The 12458-nt window shown below is 49.3% G+C and overlaps 2 protein-coding genes across 2 annotated transcripts in view; both read left to right on the top strand.

The window, feature by feature from the left end:
- The window catches only part of LOC110335999 (heat shock 70 kDa protein 1A-like), a 3454-nt gene extending 2413 nt beyond the window's left edge, over positions 1 to 1041 (top strand). The window contains exon 2 of the mRNA XM_021218433.2: positions 3 to 1041. Coding sequence (XP_021074092.1) covers positions 3 to 268 — 266 coding nt within the window. The 3' untranslated portion in view covers positions 269 to 1041. The remainder of the gene's footprint in view (positions 1 to 2) is intronic.
- Positions 1042 to 11701: 10660 nt separating this feature from the next.
- Positions 11702 to 12458, top strand: part of LOC110335998 (heat shock 70 kDa protein 1A) — a 3006-nt gene continuing 2249 nt past the window's right edge. Inside the window, exon 1 of the mRNA XM_021218432.2 lies at positions 11702 to 12453. Coding sequence (XP_021074091.1) covers positions 11889 to 12453 — 565 coding nt within the window. The 5' untranslated portion in view covers positions 11702 to 11888. The remainder of the gene's footprint in view (positions 12454 to 12458) is intronic.

Below are 12458 nucleotides of genomic sequence, written 5' to 3'. Positions count from 1 at the left end.
GGAGGACGAGGGTCTCAAGGGCAAGCTCAGCGAGGCTGACAAGAAGAAGGTGCTGGACAAGTGCCAGGAGGTCATCTCCTGGCTGGACTCCAACACGCTGGCGGACAAGGAGGAGTTCGTGCACAAGCGGGAGGAGCTGGAGCGGGTGTGCAGCCCCATCATCAGCGGGCTGTACCAGGGTGCGGGTGCTTCCGGGACTGGGGGCTTCGGGGCTCAGGCGCCCAAGGGAGGCTCTGGGTCAGGACCCACCATCGAGGAGGTGGATTAGAGGCCCCTGCTGGCTCTCCTGGTGCTGGCTAGGAGACAGATATGTGACCTTGAGGACTGCAATTATTTTCAAGTTTAGTACTTCACTCCGTAGTTTGTCCTGCAATCATGTCCTAGACTTAGGGAAACTGTCCTTCACTTACTTTGTGAATTGCATGTGTGCTTTACCTTCCCTGTAAATTAACACTGTGAGTGTATATATATATATATATATATCCTTTAATTCAGCACTGCCCTGGTGATGTTATTTGGTTTGCAGCAGGACAGTTAAAGCTATGTAGAGAGATATTCTGTATCAGAATACCCAAAAAGAAAGATATGTTATGAAAACATCAGGAGACTGTTGAGTTCTTTGTGTTTGGACTCTCCCCTGGGCCACATTGTTGAGACATGTTTGAGTCCGGTCCTTCAGAGGCCAGGGGTGGATTACTGAAGGTGGAGACTCTGCTGCTTCTCCTTGTGTTTATAATCTTGCACTGTGGACTTGTTTCCCGGTTGGTGAACTTGGAGGTGAGGTTACACCACCAGCATTTTTTCAGTTTTTACATAACCATCCTGAACTCAGGTCAATTTTTACTGGTCATTTGAAAGTAAACTTCAAAATCACTTGCCAGGTCTTGTGCTTGTTGTGTTTTGAGGTCATGAGTTGCTGTGTATGACAGTTTCGGCTACGCTTGACTGACATTTGATCTGAAGACACAGGTGTGGAGTACACAGGGACATTGCATTGTGATCTGCTTGTGTGAGAAAAATTAAAGTCAGAGCAAATAAAAACCCCACCCGGGGCTGAGTTCCAGCTTAGTGCAGAGAGTCTGGGATAAATTCTCATGGAAGTGGGGGAGAGCTTGAGCCTGGGAGTCCAGAGAATCAGGCCCCTGGCAGGTTGGTGGAGATGCAGGTGACTTAAAACTGACTTCAGAAAAGGCGATTGGGAACTCACTTAGTGTACACACTACTGTAGCAAAACCAGTTGGGGTCGGTGAAATAAATCAGAAAGGAGGCTGCAGGTGATGTTCTTTATAAGGTGAGAACTGACAGCACAGATTAAGGGTACCACCCTACTTCTCATCGTTACTGCGTTTATGGGGGCATGCACATGCCAGGACACATATGCAGGAATCAGGGGACCACTGTGTGGGGTGTTTACATGTCAAGGCACACATTTCGGGGACAGAGGACCACTGGCACACATACAGGATCGGGACCATGGTGTGGGGTGTGCACATGCCAGGGCATGCAAGCAGGGATCAGGGGACCACTGTGTGGGGTGTACATATGCCAATGCACACACAGAGGGGTCAGAGGATCTTTTATGGGCATTCCCTTGTCAGGGCACACATTCAGAGGACAGAGGACCATTGTGGGTGGGCACACACTCAGGGGACAAAGAGCCACTGGTGGAGTGGGGCAGGCACACATGCAGGATCAGGACCACTGTGTGGAGCCTGCACATGCCAGGGCACACACTCAGAGGTCAGAGGACCTCTATAAAAGTCAGTTTTCGGACTGGTGAGATGGCTCAGTGGGTAAGAGCACCCAACTGCTCTTCCAAAGGTCCAGAGTTCAAATCCCACCAATCACATGGTGGCTCATAACCATCTGCAACAAGATCCAGTGCCCTGTTCTGGAGTGTCTGAAGACAGCTACAGTGTACTTACATATAATAAATAAATAAATCTTTGAAAAAAAAAAAAAAGTAAGTTTTCTCTTCTCACCCTCTGGGTTGGTCCCGGGGAAGCAACTGAAATCTAAAGGCTTGCCAGCAAGCACCTTTACCTACTGAAGCATGCCGCTGGCCCTCATGGTCTACTTGTGAGGGATTGAGGTTGAGCTTTAGGTCAGCTCTGCCCCTGAGCCCAGCAATTGTATTTTAATTCATTTATTGGCTAGGAATCAGACTTAGAGCTTGCAGATACTAAGCAAGTGTTTTACTGACAAACACCCTAAGTCCAGGTTCCTGGGGTGGGGGTGGGGGGGTTGCTGAGTGTTTTGAGATGGGTTCTTTCACATCCCAGGCTGGGCCACCTCACTGGCCCTCCTCTGAATTCCTTTAAAGCTAAGGAGATGTAGCTGTGTGGTGAGAGCTTCATACTCACCAACCAGGCTCTGTGGTGAAAGCTATGTGTTCACCACAGAGCTCTGGGTTCAGTCCTTAGCTCCAGACAGGGAAGAATGGAACTGTTGGGCTAATGCTTCAGTTAACAGTTACTTCTGGAAGGAGGCTGGAAAAGAAATCATACTTTTGGTTTTTAAAACTGTGTGTGTATATGTGTACTGGCTGGTTTTGTGTGTCAACTTGACACAAGCTGAAGTTATCACAGAGAAAGGACCCTCCCTTGAGGAAATGCCTCCATGAGATCAAGTTGTAAGGCATTTTCTCAATTAGTGATCAAGTTGGGGGGGTCCATTTTGGGTGGTGCCATCTCTGGGCTGGTAGTCTTGGGTTCTATAAGAGAGCAAGTTGAGCAAGCCAGGGGAAGCNAGCCAGTAGGTAACATCCCTCCATGGCCTCTGCATCAACTCCTGCTTCCTGACCTGCTTGAGTTCCAGTCCTCATGATGCTTGTTCAGGAACAGAAACCCTGACTAAGACAATGTGTGTGTGTGTGTGTGTGTGTGTGAGAGAGAGAGAGAGAGAGAGAGAGAGAGAGAGAGAGAGAGAGAGAGAGAGAGAGAGGGAGGGGTGTGGTTGGTACATGTACAGGTTAGAGGATAACTTGGGGAGTCAGTTTTCTTTCATTGAGGGCTCTGGAGTATTGAACTCAGGGAGTCAGGTTTGTGTGCAAACACTTTTACCTACTGAGCCATCTTGCTGGGCCAGGGCCACTTCCCAGTTTTTGTTGCCCATGTTGTAAGTATTCCAGTGAACACTCTTACCTGCGTCACCTGACCTCAACATTGCTGTGGTGTGACAGAGTGGACACTGCACTGGGGCCTCTTGTATTGTTGCTTTATTAATCCTTACACAAGCTAGAGTCGTCTGAAAGGAGGGAACCTCAACTGAGTGAGTTCTTCCATGGGATCTGCTGTAAAGCATTTTCTTAATTAGATTGATAGGGGAGCTGGGCGTGGTGGTGCACGCCTTTGATCCCAGCATTCGGGAGGCAGAGGCAGGNGATCTGCTGTAAAGCATTTTCTTAATTAGATTGATAGGGGAGCTGGGCGTGGTGGTGCACGCCTTTGATCCCAGCATTCGGGAGGCAGAGGCAGGGGGATTTCTGAGTTCGAGGACAGCCTGGTCTACAGAGTGAGTTCCAGGACAGCACAGCCAAGGGCTACACAGAGAAACCCTGTCTCAAAAAAAAAAAAAAAAAAGATTGATAGGGGAGGGACCAGCCCATTGTGAATGAGACTATCCTCGGGCTGGTGGTGCTGGGTTCTATAAGAAAGCAGGCAGAGCAAGCCAGTAACTGCACCCCGCCATGGCCTCTGCACTGGCTTCTACCTCCAGGTTTCTTCCCCTGAGTTCCTGTCCTTAGTTCCTTCAAGGATGGATGACAATGTGGAAGTGTAAGCCAAATGAATCCTCTCCTCTCACCTGTTTTTTAAATCCCGGTATTTCATTATAGTTACATTACAGCAGGACAGCCACAGTCTCTGCACACTGAGTTTTCGCAGACGGAGAAAGTGAGCTGGGTGCAGAGCTGGGGTCAGGTGCGGGGGCAGCTACTCAGAAGCGTGGCTAGTTTCATTTCTGAGGGCTGTTTGCCCACCTCCTGCAGTCCAATTTGTTTATCTCAGTATCCTAAAAGCCATGAAACTTTCCATTGTTTCCATCTGGTGAATCAGAGCTGGGTGTGGTACACGCCTGAACTTGCACTGGTAGAGTGGAAGTCTGGGCTACATAGATATACCGCCTTCCTTGATGATGGAGGGAGGAGGAGGAGGAGGAAGAGGAAGGAGAGGAGGAGGAAACTTCAGGAGGACCACAGAGGTGACACAAACTTGTAATCCCAGCTCTTGAAGGGCTAAGGCAGGAGGATTGCTGGGAGTTTAAGGCTCATGTGGTTTGCAGATTAAGACCTTGTCTAACAAGCAAACAAACCCAGAAGCAATGAGCCAGGCGTGGTGGTGCACGCCTTTAATCCCAGCACTCGGGAGGCAGAGGCAGGTGGATTTCTGAGTTCGAGGCCAGCCTGGTCTACAGAGTGAGTTCCAGGACAGCCAAGGCTACACAGAGAAACCCTGTCTTGAAAAACAAAATGTGGACGTTGTACATCGTGGTGCGCACTAGGCTCCGCACCACGATGTACAACGTCCACAAGCAGCTTAACTCTTGTACTCAAGATCTATGTTTTAGGGGCTGGTGAGATGGCTCAGTGGGTAAGAGCACCTGANTGCTCTTCCGAAGGTCCTGAGTTCAAATCCCAGCAACCACATGGTGGCTNANAACCATCCCTAATGACATCTGACGCCCTCTCCTGGTGTGTCTGAAGACAGCTACAGTGTACTTACATATAACAATAAATAAAAAATAAATCTTTAAAAAAAAAAAAAAAGAACATCAAGGGCCAGGGGCTGGGGGGGCACACGCCATTAATCCCAGCAGTTGGGAGGCAGAGGCAGGTGGATTTCTGAGTTCGAGGCCAGCCTGGTCTACAAAGTGAGTTCCAGGCTGCTTGTGGACGTTGTACATCGTGGTGCGGAGCCTAGTGCGCACCACGATGTACAACGTCCACAAGCAGTAAAACAAACAAACAAACAAACAAACAAAAAATTCTCCAGGGCTGGTGAGATGGCTCAGCAGTTAAGAGCACTGAAAGCAATGAGCCAGGCGTGGTGGTGCACGCCTTTAATCCCAGCACTCGGGAGGCAGAGGCAGGTGGATTTCTGAGTTCGAGGCCAGCTTGGTTTACAAAGCAAGTCTCAGGACAGCCAGGGCTACACAGAGGAAACCCTGTCTTGAAAAATCAGGAGAGAGAGAGAGAGAGAGGGAGGAGGGAGTTGGGGCATGGCCCACCCTTTCTTGCCTCTCTGAGTCTGTCAGACTTCTGCATCTTTGCCTTTTTTGCTGGCTTTGCTCTGGAGGAATTGTTTGTCCTGGAAGGAACTGCCCTGTCATTATTCTCGGGAACACTGCTTAACAAACACACTATTCCCCTGGCTCTCTCCCCTTCCCTCCACTCTGCTCTGGAACAGCAAGTTTAGTCAGGCTCTGAATTTAACATCCCAAGATCCATGGGGCCTGCCTTCCTTTCCAGGTTTCTGGCAGACAAGGAGAAGCTGGAAGCTTGATCAGACAGGAGCTTAGGGGCAGGGCCTTGCGAGGGTGGGGCAGGGGGAGGGGAATGGCTGGGTGGTCACTTAATCCACCAGGATTTAAACTTTACAGAGCCCTGACCTTCACTCTGCTGCCCTTCTCTGAGTCTATACTGCAGTGAGTGGAGAGGCAGACCTACGGCAAAGCTTTGAAAGCTCCGAGGCAGAAGATGGAAGATCTGTGCTCCGGCCTTTCAGCTACTGCCTTCCTGCCTTCTCCCTCACCCCGATCTTTCATGGGGTTCTAAGAAAAAGTGGGAAGCTCTGTGGGTCCCAGACAGGCTGCTGCTGGCTTACCCAGTATTATGAAGCTCTCGTGCAATGTGAGCCGTATGTGTCTGTTCTTGGTTGTGCAGGTCGGGGGCCATGGCTTGGCAGGGTTTGTGTTATGGACTAAATCCATTTGTGTCTGCCGTTCTTAGAAAAGCCCACACCCCTGCTCTCAGGTGCCTCTCTGTCTTAACTCTTGTACTCAAGATCTATGTTTTAGGGGCTGGTGAGATGGCTCAGTGGGTAAGAGCACCTGATTGCTCTTCCGAGGGTCCTGAGTTCAAATCCCAGCAACCACATGGTGGCTCATAACCATCCCTAACAAGATCTGACTCCCTTTTCTGGAGTGTCTGAAGACAGCTATACTTACATATAATAAATAAATAAATCTTTAAAAAAAAAGAATAACTTAAAAAAAAGATCTATGTTTTAAAATGTCTTATAATAAACCCCAACTCAGCCCAGCACTGTTGGCATACTCGGGAGGCTGAGGCAGGTGGATCCTAAGCTCAAGGACAGCCAGGTCAGGTCTACACAGAGAAACCCTTTCTGGAAAAAACAAAATAAACAAATAAATAACCTCTAACTCAGGGCTGGAGAGATGATGATGGGTCCATGGCGAAAAGCTGCTCCTACTCTTTATATATATATATAATTTATTAATTTAAAATTTTTTTAAAGATTTATTTATTTATAAGTACACTATAGCTGGCTTCAGACACTCCAGAAGACGGAGTCAGATCTCATTGCAGATGATTGTGAGCCACCATGTAGTTGCTGGGATTTGAACTCAGGACCTCTGGCAGAGCAGTCAGTGCTCTTACCCACTGAGCCATCTCCAGCCCTTTTTGTTCTCCTACTCTTCTAGAGGATTTGTGTTTGGTTCCCAGGCACCATGCTTTGGAACTTACAGCCATCCGTTATTCCAGTCCCAGGGGATTCAATGCCCTTTCCTGTTCTCTGTGGGCACCTGCACTTCTGTACACATACACATTATTAAAAATAAATCTTTAAAACAAACAAACAAACAAACAAACAAAAAATTCTCCAGGGCTGGTGAGATGGCTCAGCAGTTAAGAGCACTGACTGCAAAAAGCCGGGTGTGGTGGCGCACGCCTTTAATCCCAGCACTTGGGAGGCAGAGGCAGGCGGATTTCTGAGTTTGAGGCCAGACTGGTCTACAGAGTGAGTTCCAGGACAGCCAAGGCTACACAGAGAAACCCTGTCTCAAAAGAAACCACAAAAAAAAAAAAAAAAAAAAAAAAAAAAAAAAAAAAAAAAAAAAAAAAAACGAGCACTGACTGCTCATCCGAAGGTCCTGAGTTCAAATCCCAGCCACCATGTGGTTGCTGGCTCACAACTACATGTAATGAGATCTGACACCCTCTTCTGGTGTGTCTGAAGACAGCTACAGTGTACTCACATATAATAAATAATCTGAAAACAAACAAACAAACAAACAAACCCACCTCTCCAGCTTTGCATACTAAAGCGACACCTGTCTTCTGTCACTGTTTTGTGGTATAAGGAAACTAAAACCGAAGCCTTTCTCCTGGTAGACTAGCACAACACAGAGCTAAGGTCTGCTGGTTTGGTTTGATTTCGGAGCAGCCCTGGCTGGCCTGGAACTGGCTGTAGAGGCCAGGCTGTTTCAGACTTGTGACAATCCCTCTGTTGCTTCCTTTCAAGGGCTGGGGTTACAGACAGAAGCCACCACCCTGGCTTTACCACCATTTTTGTTTGTGTTAATGTCAAAATAATTCGATGGGTCTGTGAATGTTTCCCAGCTTGGAAGCACCTCACCACTCGTGAGTTAGCAGCCAGACCTGAGTGTGTGGGACAGCCATGAGAGAAGCACACACTCTAACTGGTACTGAAGTGCCAGTCGGTTACTCACTCGTGCCACCATTGGATGAAATAGGTTTTTTGGTTTGTCTCTTTTGTTTGTCTGAGTATGGGGAGGTGTTTGTTCTCTGTGACGTGATCTTATGTATTTCAGGCTGTCTACAAGCTCCTTGGGTAGCCAAGGATAACCTTAGACTTCTAATCCTCCTGCCTCTACCCCACTGATGGTATTACAGGTGTGTGATACCAGACCTGGTTTCTGTGGTGTCAAGGACCTAACCCTGGGCATTGTGCATGCTAGGCAGGCAGGGCACCCAGCTGAGCTACAGCCCTGGCACCGGTGGATTTGCTATTTGAGGCATGGTTTCTTCTTCTGGCCCAGTCTGCTCAAAGTCTCACAGCATCCTTATGCCTCAGGCTCTCCCTCTCCCATTCTAGAACCACAAGACACCGTCACACCTGCCTGAAGCAGTTATCCTTAATTCTATTTCAGAGATGATCAGATAGAAACTTAGGCAGTTTAGTAGCACACATGTACTTCATTGTTAAAAAGTACAAACCGGGGCTGGTGAGATGGCTCAGTGGGTAAGAGCACCCAACTGCTCTTCCAAAGGTCCGGAGTTCAAATCCCAGCAACCACATGGTGGCTCACAACCATCCCTAAGAAGATCTGACGCCCTCTTCTGGAGACTTCCATATAATAAATAAATAAATCTTTAAAAAGTACAAACCAAAACAACCCATTGACCAAGGGGTAGATTCCAGACACAAACGCAGGTCTTCCCCAACCAAGGGTGTTTTTTCCAAGTCACTGGAAATCTCCAGAGTTCTCTTGTCACCGAAACCTTTGAAATTTGCTTAAGAATGCCTGTCTCAGCATGGTGTAGTGCTTATACCGGTTAAACCTGCATTTGAGGCAGAAGAACCAAGAGTTCCAGCCAGATTGAACTATTTAAGTCTCTCTCTCTCTCTCTCTCTCTCTCTCTCTCTCTCTCTCTCTCTCTCTCTCTCACACACACACACACACACACACAGAGAGAACCAGAAAGCCGGCCTCCGGGGTTCACAACGCATTTCCTTTGGTTTCCCCTGGATATGCTTAAAATTATATCATCTTTAAAAAAACAAGAACACTGGGTAGAAAACAGGGCTGTTTAGAGAAGCATTATAAGGTGGGGAGGGGGGTGGGGGAGATGCTGTAGCTTCTGGCTGAGGAAGGATCTCTCTCCTCAAGTGTTCTTGGCTCTCTCTCCTGCCCCTGAAGCTCCCGCCCCTTAAAAGTCCTCCCCAGTCTCAGAGCCCTGAACTCTGTTGCCTCCAAATATGGAACTCAATAAAAGCCTAATTCCCGAATGAAACAAAGTTTCTCTTGTGTGTGTGTGTGTGTGTGTGTGTGTGTGTGTGTGTGTGTCATCTTGGACGCTTAACATGTTTTCTACCAACGAGCAGCAGCTCCGGCAGTTTGGGGATTTTTTCAGACCTTCCAGTCTTCAGCAGTTAAACCTACCACTGTGCTTCTGCCTCAGAAGTACACAGGCTAAGAGAAATAGACGTGGGCCCGGTACAGCAGGTGTTTCTGTTAATCCTAGCACTTGTGTGGGGAGACAAGAGGATGGAGCTGAGTTCAAGGCCAGCTTCCAGGCACACAGTTCCAGATATCCTGTGCTACGGAATGAGACCTATGTATTGCTGATTCACAGGGCAAGAGTAAAGCCAAGTGGTCACAGGTGGCAGTGAGAGGCCTCTAAGGGAAGGGAATCTATCTGCAAGTCTCCGGACATGACTAGGTAGCCAGCTAACGTGGACTCCTGGAGGAATCCCCAGGCAGAGGTGCGCAGAGTAATGGAAAAGTTCTTGAAGTTTACCCAGTTTGACTAGATCAGGGTGGTGAGTCATTAGAACTGAATTCATCAGGTCTAACTATGGAACAAGTTGCTGCTGGCCAACTCTTCCCACACAAACAGAGGATCTATGTAGCAGCATCTTCCAAACACTGGCTGAGACCAGCAAACTACAGCGCAGACAACCAAACACTGGCTGAGACCAGCAAACTACAGCGCAGACAACCAAACACTGGCTGAGACTAGCAAACTACAGCGCAGACAACCAAACACTGGCTGAGACCAGCAAACTACAGCGCAGACAACCAAACTCTGGCTGAGACCAGCAAACTACAGCGCAGACAACCAAACTCTGGCTGAGACCAGCAAAACAGCAAAATACAGCGCAGACAACGAAATGCCCTTGGATTCCCAGAAGAGATCTTCTGATATGGACTTATGCATACAGAGAGAGAGAGAGAGAGAGAGAGAGAGAGAGAGAGAGAGAGAGAGAGAGAGGGAGAGAGAGAGTTGTCTGGAATTCCAGCACTTGGGTGTCAAGGCTGGAGGAGCAAGAGTTTAAGGCCGGCTACACAGTAATTTCAAGACCAGCCTGGGCTACATGAGACCCTATTTTAAAATAAAAGAAAAAAAGTTTAAGAGAGAGAAAAAAAAAAAAGAAAAGAAAAAGATGTGTGTGTGTGTGTGTGTGTGTGTGTGTGTGTGACAATGATCTCTCCCTACTGTGGGTGTTACCTCAGAACTAAAACTCTACTTTTTTTTTTTTTTTTTGAAGATAGGCTCTAATGTAGCTCAGGCTAGCCTTAAACTCTTCATCCTCCTGCCTGCCCCTACAAAGCATGAGGATTACAGAAGTGGGCTACCATACCCAGTAACCTCTTACTGTGGTTTCAAGGCTTCTAACTAGGGGGTCTTTAATTCCTACACAGGAGGAGCAAGGAGGGGCAGGGAAGGAGAAAAAGGGACATCACTGACAACTAAATGTATTTATAATTAAAGGGGAGAGGGTAGATCAGGCATAGAAAGTGATGTCAAAGACTAACAGGGTAAATTAGTAGGCGGGCCCCAACACCCCTGCTTAGGGTCTCACCCGATGGAAGGCACTGTGAGGCAGGAGAGATGCCATCAGAGGACAGGGCACACCATCTCTTCCAAAAGAGGTGAACAGACAGGGGCGGCAGGCAGAAGAAACAACGAACTGTTGGTTAAGCTGACCTTACTACAGCAGAGCACAGACTGTAGAGCGGTGCTTGGCAAAGAGCTATTTTTATTTAATCTTTTGAGACAAGATCCCTCTATAACAGAGGCTGGCCTTGGACTCGTTGCAGTCCTTCTGCCTCACCGTCTATGGAAAGTTTTTTCTTACTAATGCCAGGCTGCAGCCAGAGGCAAAGGGAGTGGCTGCAGCCTGGCACGGTCGATTAAGCCCTGCTCTCCCCCTCCTGGGACACTTTCCTTTTTCCTCTTTTGGGTCACAGGTCCTCCTAACATGAGAATCAAGTGTTTACACGCTGATTTCCTTATAAAATCGTGAGAACTCCATAGGCGATATACCGCATACTCCTAACTTAACCGTGATGTAAAGACAGCAAAACAAATGAACTATACTGCAAGATCTTTTCTATTTCCCTATTCAAACCTAAAATGAAGGGGGAGGGGGGGAGACACAGACAGGCAAGCATTCCACTGGCGCCCCGGCCCAACGCTGTCACTCAAACCAGGACCCAATCACAGCCTTTTCAGCCAAGCCTTATCCCACCTCTCTTGAGAAACTTTCTGCGTCCACCTTCCTGTAGGAACGATTTGTACACCTTAAATTCCCTCCCTGGTCTGAGTCCCACACGTTTCTCACCGCCCAGCACCTTCAGGAACTGACCCTTAACAGCTTCACCCACAGAGACCCCGAAGTTGCCTCGCCAGGGCAACAGTGTCAATAGCAGCCCCAGGACTTCCCTACACCCTCCCCCTCAGGAATCCGTCCTCTCCAGCGAACCCCAGAAACGTCTGGAGAGTTCTGGACAAGGGCGGATTACCGATTACTCAAGGGAGTACCGATTACTCAAGGGAGGCGGGGAAGCTCCACCAGACGCGAAACTGCTGGAAGATTCCTGGCCCCAAGGCTTCCTCCGGATCGCTGATTGGCCCAGAAGAGAGTAGGCAGGGCCGGAGTAAACTCTTTAAAGGCGCAGGGCGGCGACCAAGGCAGCAGACTCTGACAGCTTCTCAAACTGAACCAGACTCTGGTTCCACCCGGAGAGAAGCGAAGACAAGAGAAGCAGAGCGAACTGAGCGTTCCCGACCCTCGGCCAGGACCAGCCTTCCCCAGAGCATCCCCACCGCGGAGCGAAACCTTCCCCGGAGCATCCACGCAGCGGAGCGCAGCCTTCTAGAAGCAGAGCGCGGCGCCATGGCCAAGAACACGGCGATCGGCATCGACCTGGGCACCACCTACTCGTGCGTGGGCGTGTTCCAGCACGGCAAGGTGGAGATCATCGCCAACGACCAGGGCAACCGCACGACCCCCAGCTACGTGGCCTTCACCGACACCGAGCGCCTCATCGGAGACGCCGCCAAGAACCAGGTGGCGCTGAACCCGCAGAACACCGTGTTCGACGCGAAGCGGCTGATCGGACGCAAGTTCGGCGACGCGGTGGTGCAGTCGGACATGAAGCACTGGCCCTTCCAGGTGGTGAACGACGGCGACAAGCCCAAGGTGCAGGTGAACTACAAGGGCGAGAGCCGGTCGTTCTTCCCGGAGGAGATCTCGTCCATGGTGCTGACGAAGATGAAGGAGATCTCCGAGGCGTACCTGGGCCACCCGGTGACCAACGCGGTGATCACGGTGCCCGCCTACTTCAACGACTCTCAGCGGCAGGCCACCAAGGACGCGGGCGTGATCGCGGGTCTGAACGTGCTGCGAATCATCAACGAGCCCACGGCGGCCGCCATCGCCTACGGGCTGGACCGGACCGGCAAG

Source organism: Mus pahari, chromosome 18 (genome assembly GCF_900095145.1).
Source record: "Mus pahari chromosome 18, PAHARI_EIJ_v1.1, whole genome shotgun sequence".
Classification (NCBI taxonomy): Eukaryota; Metazoa; Chordata; class Mammalia; order Rodentia; family Muridae; genus Mus; species Mus pahari.
The sequence above is the reverse complement of the archived record's forward strand: the minus strand, read 5'-3'. Positions and strand labels throughout refer to the sequence as shown.